The sequence below is a fragment of the Neoarius graeffei genome, chromosome 2, assembly GCF_027579695.1.
Source record: "Neoarius graeffei isolate fNeoGra1 chromosome 2, fNeoGra1.pri, whole genome shotgun sequence".
Lineage (NCBI taxonomy): Eukaryota > Metazoa > Chordata > Actinopteri > Siluriformes > Ariidae > Neoarius > Neoarius graeffei.
This window is the reverse complement of record NC_083570.1, coordinates 14,126,918-14,139,120: the sequence shown is the minus strand read 5'-3', so window position 1 is coordinate 14,139,120 and position 12,203 is coordinate 14,126,918. Positions and strand designations below refer to the sequence as shown.

Sequence of the window (12,203 nt, the reverse complement as noted above, 5' to 3'; positions counted from 1 at the left end):
TATGGAAATCCAAAGTTAACACATTATCATCACGCACAGAAATTGCAAAACTAGTTTTAAAACCGTGAAGTTCCAACTGTTAAACATAGCGAGAGGCTGGGCTACGTGTGTGTGTGTAAAGTGTAACCAGTGCATCCTGACTTTCTAACTATGCCTGTGTGTTGCGTGAGCGGCAGTCAGTCAACAACTCTTCGCAAAGTTTCCTTATGAAACAATATGCTCGCTGAAATTATGGCAGGGAACGCCAGATTAAACATTAAAACTGCCTTCTGAGCACTGCTGCCACCGAAAGGAGGAGGCTACCAGAAAGGCATCTCTACTCCGTACGATTTTACTTTCACTAGGACATTACTTTGAACAGACTATCAAAAAATTGCAAGGTGATATGATAAAGTAAGGCACAGTTTACTTAGTCGTTTTTTTTTTTTTTTGGAAAAAACGATGCAATCATTTTCTGCCTTTTGGCACCCTTCATCATGCCATGCTGGGGTCCTGAACTAGGAGGAGCTGTCCCCGATATGCCTGTCAAACTTGTTGTGGGTAACCATAGCAACCAAGCTCGAGCTCGCAACCTGTGCAGTCTGCGCAGTTGCAACTACGTCTGTACTGCTGTGCACCTCAATAAACCGAATGGTAATTAGTCTTTTGATTTTTCCGTGAGGTTTGCGTTATGCAAAGAAAGACAGCATAGACGTTTTTTCCTCCCTATAAGTGGGGGGGACCGAACGAGGTGAATTTAAATCTGGGTGGGACGAATCCCCCCGTCCCCCCCTCTATCTGCGCCCGTGTCTAAAAGACTTTCCTCATGTTCCATCTTTATTGGACTTAAACTCTCTATATAAAAGTAAAGCTGTTCATCTTAATTTTAAAAACGTCAAATCATTTAATATTTTATTTTGGATCACACAATCTCACAGTTGATCCAAAAGAAGGTAAATTGAACCCAGCGTATAGAGTCTGAGTGAATGTGGTGTGGACTCTGTGGAGGAGCTTCATCGTGTCAGAGACGCTGTAGAAGGACAGAGTTCCTGCACTGTGATCCACATACACTCCTATTCTGGAGGGGGATGGAACTCTGAGATCAGTCTGAATGTTGTTGTGATGGAAAGAGAGAGAAGAAGAAGAAGAACACCGCAGACTCCAGGACTGATTGTTGAATCCAAACCCACACTCTTTACCCCATCCTTTACTTCTGATGTCTTTATATGAGACTGATATGTACACATATCCCTCACTGCTCCACTCCACCTCCCAGTAACAGCGTCCACACACTCTCTCTTTACACAACACCTGCCAGTGGAAGTCAAATCTCTCTGGATGATCAGAGTACGGCTGCTTTCTCTCACTGCACGTCACCACTCTGTTCTTCTCAGACAGAATGAGGTAATAATGTACTGTGTTGGGATCCAGAGTCAGATCACAGAAATCTAAACACATGAGAAATGTGAACATGTTAGATATTAATCACAGCATAGATTTATGTGGAGAGTGAGACACTGTGTGTGTGTGTGTGTGTGTGTGTGTGTGTGTATGTTTTACACGTACAGTGCAGAAAATCTTCTCTGCTCTTTGGTTCTGAGGGTAAAATCATCTGAACTGCTGCAGCTGTGGAGACACAGAAACACAATGGAGATGAAAAATCAGGTTCTGTAAAAGACGGAAACAGTTTAAAGTGATACAATTTGTGTCTGATGTTTAATCAGCGTTTTATTTTAGAAAACACATTCTCTAGGTGTGGGATTTAAATGAGATTTTTGAACGACGGAGAAATAAACTTTATTAATAACATGAGCACGAGCAGAGAGCTGCTTTGGAACTAATGACTACAGAATAAATGTTATTCATATGACTTATGAACTCTCTCTCTCTCTCTCATTGTGCGCATGCGTGAGTGAGTGGGTGGAGCTGCGGAGCGTGTGTGTGTGAGTGAGTCGTTTGGGTGCTTCGCACCCTTTCTCTCTATTTTCTAACTTTTTCTTGGTATTTTTTTCTTTTCTTATGGTTGTTTTGTAGATTGTGGCTAGTGTAGAGTTGTTTTTTTGAGTTTAGTTTTTCCTCCCAAGCTTGAGCGTCTGCTCCCCTGTGTCGGAAGCATGACGGCTTCAGGCGCGGAGAGGTTTGAAACTTTAACGCGGCAGCATGGAATTAGGATCATTTCCTCTGATAGTGTAGAGGATTGCAGTTTGGCAATCGGGAAAATCATTGGGCATGAAAATATAGTGTCTGCCGCACGCATGAATAAAGCGGTTGTTGTGTTTCTTGCAAAGACTGAATTTGTAAACATTTTGGTTGAAAGAGGCATTGGAGTAAACGGTGAATTTATTCCTGTGACTCCGTTGGCAACACCTTCGAAGAAGGTTATTATTTCCAACGTTCCGCCTTTTATAAAAGACGAAGTGTTGCTTGAATCATTATCTAGGTATGGCAAAGTTGTTTCATCAGTGAAAAAGATTGGAATAGCTAGCAAATCGCCACTCTTAAAACATGTCGTGTCCTTTCGGCGCTTTGTGTTTATGATTGTTGAGGGGAACAGTGACTTGGATCTGGCCATCAATATAAAGGTGGATGGTGTCAATTATGGTGTATATGCAACTACCCATATTATGAGATGTTTTGGCTGTGGGGAAACTGGGCATATGGTACGTTCTTGTCCTAAAAAGCGACCAGAAAGTAACAATGATGCTGGACAGGCCTCTCAGAGTGGCTTGCAAACTGAAGGAGGTGGTGAGGGGGCAGAAAATCCACTCGCACCTCAAGTGCAAACTGAAGGAGGTGGTGAGGGGGCAGAAAATCCACTCGCACCTCAAGTGCAAACTGAAGGAGGTGGTGAGGGGGCAGAAAATCCACTTGCACCTCAAGTGCAAACTGAAAGAGGTGGTGAGGGGGCAGAAAATCCACTCGCACCTCAAGTGCAAACTGAAGGAGGTGGTGAGGGGGCAGAAAATCCACTCGCACCTCAAGTGCAAACTGAAGGAGGTGGTGAGGGGGCAGAAAATCCACTCGCACCTCAAGTGCAAACTGAAAGAGGTGGTGAGGGGGCAGAAAATCCACTCGCACCTCAAGTGCAAACTGAAGGAGGTGGTGAGGGGGCAGAAAATCCACTCGCACCTCAAGTGCAAACTGAAGGAGGTGGTGAGGGGGCAGAAAATCCACTCGCACCTCAAGTGCAAACTGAAGGAGGTGGTGAGGGGGCAGAAAATCCACTCGCACCTCAAGTGCAAACTGAAGGAGGTGGTGAGGGGGCAGAAAATCCACTCGCACCTCAAGTGCAAACTGAAGGAGGTGGTGAGGGGGCAGAAAATCCACTCGCACCTCAAGTGCAAACTGAAAGAGGTGGTGAGGGGGCAGAAAATCCACCCGTGCCACAAGTGCAAACTGAAGCTGAAACAGCCGATGTCGCACCCATTGATCCGGTAGTTTCAGCTGAATCAGTGAGTGAGCAAGTCAAATTTGATGCAGAAATGAGTGAGGCTAATTCACAAGAGAGTGAAGTTCTTACCCCAGTTGTGGCAGAAGATGGGTCACTCACCTTTAACGATGAGGAGTTTAAAGTTCCCAATAAAAGGAAGGGGAAGGCGCGGCCCCGACGTCAGGCAAAGAAAAATAGTTTAATTGAACTACAGTCCACTACTACTGATGTTGAAAGTGAGGGCGAGGTGTCTGACTGTAGTGTGCACTGCACCTTACGACAAAGTGGTTATCCAAGTCGTTCCTATGATTTACACGAAATCAAAATGTTTCTTGCGAAGACGAAGTTTATACGACATGTTCAAATCGATGAGTTTTTCCCTGACGTTGAGCAATTTATGCAGAAAGTGAAAACCTACATGGCAGATGGAGTTTTTGAAAACACTGAGGTCTATCGTTTAAAGAAAATTCTAACTAAGCTAAGAGCTTTGTTAGATCTTAATGATTAAAAACAGTCAAAATTTGCCTCAGCTAACTTACATAATGTTCAAGTTTTTCTTATTTTTCCAGCTCATGAGTGAGTTGCATATTGCCTCACTTAATTTAAATGGTGCAAGGGACCGTGCTAAAAGAGCACTTTTTTTTTAATTATTTAAACAAAAAAGGATTGATGTGGGTTTTGCACAAGAAACCCACACTGATATAGGAAACAGTCTAGACTGGGAAAGAGAGTTTGAAGGTCTTCCCATTTTAAGTCACAATAACTCCACTAGCGGAGGTGTTGCTATTCTTTTTTCAAAAAATTTTATGCCTACCACTTATCAGGTTGAGGAAGTAGTCTGTGGAAGACTTCTAAAAGTAAAAGCCCAGGTAGAGAAAAAATGTTTTGTTTTTATATGTGTTTATGCTCCAACCAGGGCCATAGATAGAATGATTTTTTTGCAGACTCTAGAAGGCACCCTTAGAAATTGCAATTCTGATGATGTTTTAGTGTTGGGTGGGGATTTTAATTGCACTGCAAGTAGCCTGGACAGAAACCATGTTGAACCTCATATGCCATCTCAAAAAAGACTTGCTGAGCTGATTAGCTCACATGATTTAGTTGACATATGGCGTAACTTCCATCATATGCAAAAACAGTATACATGGGTACATTCTTATGGCAACAGAATATCTTTGGTAAGATTAGACAGATTTTATGGTTTTAAACATCAACTGAGCTTTTATAGAGGTTGTTTTATTTTTCCAGTTGGGTTTTCAGATCATTCTATGGTTCTTAGCAAATTATATTAAGCCTAAGAGTGCTTACTGGCATTTTAATTCTAGCCTTTTAAATGATGCCCATTTTAGAGAGGTTTTTACATTTTTTTGGAATGATTTTAGTCCTCTGAAGTCTTCTTTTCAGTCTGTTCAGCAGTGGTGGGATATGACCAAAACCAAAATAAAACAACTATGTCAACAGTATACTTCCAATGTGACCAGAGACATAGTTCAAAATATTAAACTCTTGGAAAAGGATATAATGGAGCTCCAAGATTTAGTAAGCCAATCAAGCGACCAGGATATTATAACAAAGTTGAATTTGAAAAAAAAAAATAATGGCGGACTTACTAGATATCCCTGCTCAAGGTGCTTTGGTCAGATCACGGTTTCAAAATGCCGAACAGATGGATGCCTCGTCTAAGTTCTTTTTCAGTCTAGAGCGGAAGAATGGCCAAAAACGGCTGCTGCATTCCTTAAAATCAGAGGACGGAGCACTCTTGACTGATAAAAGAGAAATTCGAAAGCAAGCGGTCAATTTTTATAAAGAACTTTTTAGGAGTGAACTACCCAGTGAGCAGGTTTTTATTCATGACTTTCTTGAGAATTTCCCACAAGTGTCTAGTAAAGCCAATGTGAACCTCTGTAAGGCTTTGACCTTAGAGGAACTGCAGGAGGCTCTCCGAAGTATGGAGAGTGGCAAGACACCAGGCATAGATGGGTTGCCCATTGAATTCTACAAGTGTTTCTGGCCAGTCATTGGTGCAGATTTGCTGCTTGTATTGAACGATAGCTTGACTAGGGGAAAGTTGCCTCTAAGCTGTCGACGGGCAGTGATTACCTTGTAGCCAAAGAAAGGGGATCTCAGCGATATAAGATCATGGAGACCTGTCTCAGTCCTCTGTGCAGAGTATCGTCTGCTATCTAAATTGTTGGCCGGTAGACTGTCTAAGGTTTTGGGGGCGGTAATTCATCCTGACCAAACCTACTGTGTGCCAGGGAGGGTGATACATGACAATATTGCTTTTATAAGAGATATTTTAGAAATTGGGAATAACCAAAAGTTGGATTTTGGCCTTATATTAGTTGACCAAGAAAAGGCATTTGATCGCATTGAGCATAATTATTTAATTTGTGTTTTAGAAGCCTTTGGTTTTAGCCCTGGTTTTATTTACAAAATTAGAGCTTTGTACAGTGACATTGAAAGTATACTGAAAATAAATGGTGACTTGTGCGTTCCTTTTAAAGTAGGTAGGGGTATTAGACAAGGTTGTCCCTTGTCAGGTATGCTTTACTCCTTGGCCATTGAACCGCTTCTGATCAAATTAAGGAGTAGTATCAATGGGCTTAAGTTTCCTAATTATGACTACAGTTTTAAGTTATCTGCTTATGCAGATGATGTGGCCATACTTATAAGTAGCCAGGGGGAAGTTAATACCATGTTGCAAATTTTTAATAATTTTCAAGTATGTTCCTCTGCTAAGGTAAACTGGGGAAAAAGTGAAGCTCTGCAAATTGGCAAGTGGCCTAATGGTGCACCATCTCTTCCTGGCGGGTTATTATGGACAAAAGATGGTTTTAAGTACCTGGGTGTGTATTTGGGGAATGGTTCTTTTATGCAAAAAAATTTTGATGGAATTGTCGAAAAGGTTAAAGGCCGCCTTGAAAAATGGAATTTTTTGGTGAAAAATATGTCCTACAGAGGGCGCGTACTTGTCATCAATAACCTGGTTGCTTCCTCCCTCTGGCATCGCCTTGCGTGTGTTGACCCTCCTGTCCAGTTTTTATCAAAGATCCAGTCCATCTTATTAAATTTTTTTTGGGATAAGTTACATTGGGTTCCACAAAGTGTTTTATACCTTCCAAAAGAGGAAGGGGGACATGGTCTGATACATCTACCAAGTCGGATGGCAGCCTTTCGCCTACGCTTTTTGCAGAGGTTTTTAAATGGGACGGTAAATACCAGCTGGAAAGCAGCAGCATCCATCATCCTTCAGTCTTTTGAGGGGCTGGGTTTGGATAAGACTTTGTTCTGGATGAATCCTAAGTTAATGAACCTAAAAAACTTGCCTGTGTTTTATCGGAACCTTTTTAAGGTGTGGTCCTTATTTACAGTGATCAAGGATCAAAGCAACCTGCTCTCTACACTGGACACTTCTGGAACCTTTGGTATATGGATCTAGGATGGAGCTGTCTTCAGAAGGATGTCCCATCTGTAGGGAGATGCTCCTCAAGGCCAAGGTGACCACTCTTGGGGATTTAATCAGAGTTGCTGGACCCACTCTTTCCAATGCTGGGATGCTAGCTGCGCATTTAGCAGTGAAATCAGTTCGTCTCACTAACCAAGCTCTGGTGAAATGGAAATCTTTGCTGTCGGAGAATATAACAGAAATGTTGGCTGATTACAGTATGGGGGTTGTGGTTCCAAGTAAAGATGACCAATTCCCTAATTGTTGTATTTCTGTAAGTGGGTATGAATGTCCGGATGTGTGTTATAAACCTGTGCTTTTTTTGGGGACAAGGTCACCTTCTTCCAAGATGGTGTACAGGCTGTGTGTTTTAGCTTTGAATGTAAAGTCTTTTCAAACGAGGGTCGACACACCTTGGCGCAGTGTTCTTCAGGTTGAAGACAAGGTCAAACCAAATTGGAGGGCGTTATACAAGTCACCATTAATTAAAAAGTGTGGGGACTTGCAGTGGCGTATATTGCATGGTGCAATAGCAGTCAATGCTTTTATTTCAGTTTTAAACCCTAATGTCAGTCATGATTGTCCATTCTGTGCAATGAGGGAAACTGTTTTTCATGCATTCATGCAGTGTGGGAGGCTGGGTGTTTTATTCTCAATTTTAAAGACTTTGTTTGCTGCTTTTAATGAAGATTTTTCAATGACTACTTTTATTTTTGGTTTTAAATATTTTAAGAAGCATCGTCAGAAATGTCAAGTACTGAATTTTCTAATTGGGCAGGCTAAGTTAGCCATATATGTCAGCAGAAGGAACAAGGTCGAATTGAGTCTGGATGATGATTTGGTTTTGAGATTTGCAATTCTCGTGAAGTCCAGGATTTTAATTGATTTTCATTTTTATAGGGAGATGAAAGATCTTACTTCCTTTGAAAATGTATGGTGTCAGAACAGTGCCTTGTGTAAAATAAATGGGCAAGTTCTTTTATTTAGGGATATTTTTGAGGGACCAGTATGTCCCACTTGAGCGTAACTATCTCATCTGATTAAGTTATTTTATTTTTTTTAAATAGTGGGGGTGTAATGACATCTGTTTTTGATTGAGATTTTGTAATAAAGAGCTTTTTAAAAGTCAAAGTCTCTCTCTCTCTCTCTGTCTCTCTCTTTGGAGGAATGTGTGAATAAATGTGTGTGTGTCCTCTATACTTTATTAATAGTACAATCACTGAAAACAAAACAGAAGCTTTGACACTATTAAGACCTGAATAAAAAGTGTAAGTGTATAAAATCATCTTTCCAGTCGAGAGCAGCAATAACAGGAAGTTCACGTCATCATCTGAAATCATTTCTGTGTGTTTTGGGGAAATTTGATGTCTCTCTTTACTGTGCTGCAGAGAAAGTAAAGATTTCCCAGCAGGACGATTTCTCTCACCATGTTCAGGGATTTTGATGAATTCCTCCTGGCAGAATTCCTCGAGTCTCTTTTTCAGATCAGAGAGAGATTTCCTCACTCCATCAAATGAGAGATGTTGATTGACAGTGATGCTGGGTGAGTCCTCACGTCCAGAAGAGACACAGAGAGACTGGAAACTCTACAGAGAGAAAGAAACAAACATCATGGAGAAGGAGAAAGGTGGAGAAATATTCATGAGATTATTCAGACAGGTGTGTGTGTGTGTGTGTGTGTGTTTTACCTGGAGGAAATGGATGTGATCGTGTGTGTGTGAAAGCTGCTCCAGCTCAGTGACTCTCCTCTGAAGATCAGCAATCTCCTGCTCCAGTTGCTCCAGGAGTCGTTCAGCTCGACTCAGTTCAGCCTTCTCCTGATCTCTGATCAGCTCCGTCACCTCCCAGCGCTTTTTCTCCATGGAGCTGATCAGCTCAGTAAAGATCCTCTCACTGTCCTCCACTGCTGTCTGTGCACTGCGCTGTTAGGACACACACACACACACACACACACACACACACACACACACACACACACACACACACACACACACACACACAAGATTTAAAGCTCATCTATCATTCCCTCTCTTACTGGGACTGTAAATGACTCGTTGTCCATGTTGTGTGTGTTTCTAGGAGCAGCTCTGTCTCTCCTCACTGCTCACCTTTATAGTGTTCACAGCCTGTTTCAGCTCCTGCACCTTCTTCTGCTTCTCCTGGATTCTCTGCTGGGATTTCATCTGCTCCTCCTTTAACTCACTCTGTGAACATTTAGCTGTTTAGATGTTTGTTATTTTTCCTCCACTTCTTCCTGCATCTGCTCCTTCTATATACATGAGCTCACACCCACACGGCTAATGTTGTTCTAATTGACAGAGGAGAGATCTGGCCCGGGGCGGCACGGTGGTGTAGTGGTTAGCGCTGTTGCCTCACAGCAAGAAGGTCCAGGTTCGAGCCCCGTGGCCGGCGAGGGCCTTTCTGTGTGGAGCTTGCATGTTCTCCCCGTGTCCGCGTGGGTTTCCTCCGGGTGCTCCGGTTTCCCCCACAGTCCAAAGACATGCAGGTTAGGTTAACTGGTGACTCTAAATTGACCGTAGGTGTGAATGTGAGTGTGAATGGTTGTCTGTGTCTATGTGTCAGCCCTGTGATGACCTGGCGACTTGTCCAGGGTGTACCCCGCCTTTCGCCCGTAGTCAGCTGGGATAGGCTCCAGCTTGCCTGTGACCCTGTAGAAAAGGATAAAGCGGTGAGAGATAATGAGATGAGATGAGATGAGATCTGGCCCAGTTATGCTGGCGTAGAGCATCGATGGGATTTAAACTCATCATCTCCTGACTGGAAGGTGAATGTTTTTTGCTGCATCATTCAGGAGGTTTAAGTATGAATGAATTTATCACATTTTACAACAATACATTAAACATTCTCTTAATGATGTTATATTCCACTTTAATGATCTTTTAGTACATTGACAAATCTTTCTGATGAACACACAAATGTAAAATTTTTAAACGTTTGATTAATTTGTAACCAGGTTAAAACAGCTGATTGTAGACACGAGAAAAAATTAGGATGAATTGGTTCGAAAAATGTCTCTAAAACGTTCTCACCTGTTTTTCAGTTCTTTCCGCTGCAGCTGCGACTGTATCATGACCTCTGTGTTCATGCATCGTACAGAGATAACAGATGAAGCTTTGGTCAGTACGACAGTAGATCTCCAGCACTTTATCATGCTGAGAGCAGATCTTCTCTTGTAGATTTCCAGAAGCTTCGACTAACTTGTGCTTTTTCAAAGCAGGAATTTCAAGATGAGGTTTTAAATGAGTTTCACAAAGGGAAGCCACACACACCAGACAGGACCTGACGGCTTTGTGTTTTCTCCCGGTGCAGAAATCACACTCCACATCTCCAGGTCCAGCGTAACAGTGAGCAGGAGAAGCAGCTTGGACTTCAGTCTTCTTGTTCAGTTTCTCCACCACTTCAGACAGCATGTTGTTTCTGCGTAGAACAGGCCTTGGTGTGAAAGTGTCTCTGCACTGAGGACAGCGATAAACTCCGCTCTTCTCATCCTGATCCCAGCAGTCATTAATACACACCTTACAGAAACTGTGACCACAGGGGATCGCCACTGGATCTTTCAGTAGATCCAGACAAACTGAACAGAGGAACTGGTCCACTGAAAGCTGATCTACTGAAATACTGGCCTCGGCCATTTTCCTGAACTCACACAATGAGGGAGAGAGAGAGAGAGAGACTCTAAGTTTTGTTTCCTCTGAAATGCGAAGTCATTTCCTTGTTTTCTGTGTCAGTGAGAGAGAGAGAGAGAGAGAGAGGAGGAGGAGCAGGAGCACAAAGACAGAGTTCATGAACGTTCCTCTGTTAACCATTTCTTGGACACAGTTTTTTTTTCTGAGGAAAAATAAAAACCTCCAAACTGCACAATATAACATTCTAAGCTGTGTATATATGTGTACACTTGTACACTACTCTCTGCAAAACTCACAAATATTTTCCAAGCCATCTATTAACAATCAAACTAAATGACCTGGATATAAAAGTACATCCTTAATTACATCCATTTTTTATTTGATCCATTTTCAAAAATTTACAATTGCAGCTTTTGTAATAAAGTACATAAAGTAAAATTCACAAAATGTGATTAATGTGATGACAGCTTCAGCACTGTGAAGAAGTCTCATACATGTACTAACCCCATTTCCAGAAAAATTGGGATATTTTCCAAAATGCAATAAAAACAAAAATCTCTCATTTATTAATTTACATAAACCTTCATTTCACTGACAAAAGTACAAAGTAAATATTTTTACTGACAAATAGTTTTACTGACAAACTTAATTATATTTTGTACAGTGGTGCTAGAAAGTTTGTGAACCCTTTAGAATTTTCAATATTTCTGCATAAATATGACCTAAAACATCATCAGATTTTCACACAAGTCTGAAAAGTAGATAAAGAGAACCCAGTTAAACAAATGAGACAAAAATATTATACTTGGTCATTTATTTATTGAGGAAAATGACCCAATATTACATATCTGTGAGTGGCAAAAGTATGTGAACCTTTGCTTTCAGTATCTGGTGTGACCCCCTTGTGCAGCAATAACTGCAACTAAACATTTTCGGTAACTGCTGATCAGTCCTGCACACCAGCCTGGAGGAATTTTAGCCCATTCCTCTGAACAAAACAGCTTCAACTCTGGGATGTTGGTGGGTTTCCTCACATGAACTGCTCACTTCAGGTCCTTCCACAACATTTGGATTGGATTAAGGCCAGGGCTTTGACTTGGCCATTCCAAAACATTAACTTTATTCTTTTTTAACCATTCTTTGGTAGAATGACTTGTGTGCTTAGGGTCGTTGTCTTGCTGCATGACCCACCTTCTCTTGAGATTCAGTTCATGGACAGATGTCCTGACATTTTCCTTTAGAATTCACTGGTATAATTCAGAATTCATTCTTCCATCAATGATGGCAAGCCGTCCTGGCCCAGATGCAGCAAAACAGGCCCAAACCATGATACTACCACCACCATGTTTCACAGCTGGGATAAGGTTCTTATGCTGGAATGCAGTGGTTTCCTTTCTGCAAACATAATGCTTCTCATTTAAACCAAAATTCTGTTTTTGTCTCATCCATCCACAGAACATTTTTCCAATAGCCTTCTGGCTTGTCCACATGATCTTTAGCAAACTGCAGACAAGCAGCAATGTTCTTTTTGGAGAGCAGTGGCTTTCTCCTTGCAACTCTGCCATGCAGACCACTGTTGTTCAGTGTTCTCCTGATGGTGGACTCATGAACATTAACATTAGCCAATGTGAGAGAGGCCTTCAGTTGCTTAGAAGTTACCCTGGGGTCCTTTGTGACCTCGCAGACTATTACACACCTT

General features: G+C 41.8%; 2 protein-coding genes across 2 annotated transcripts in view; both read right to left on the bottom strand.

Moving 5' to 3' along the window:
• LOC132881434 (tripartite motif-containing protein 16-like) overlaps positions 1–12,203 on the bottom strand; it is a 137,346-nt gene that overhangs the window by 36,474 nt on the left and 88,669 nt on the right. The gene's annotated exons all lie outside the window — the stretch shown is intronic.
• On the bottom strand, positions 860–10,548 carry LOC132881437 (tripartite motif-containing protein 16-like). Its single transcript, XM_060913893.1, has 6 exons — positions 9,908–10,548; positions 8,966–9,061; positions 8,546–8,779; positions 8,284–8,443; positions 1,546–1,605; positions 860–1,427 (listed from the first exon to the last, which is right to left on the bottom strand). Exons 1-6 carry the CDS (start codon positions 10,508–10,510, stop codon positions 892–894), a joined length of 1,689 nt encoding a protein of 562 aa, XP_060769876.1. The 5' UTR covers positions 10,511–10,548; the 3' UTR covers positions 860–891.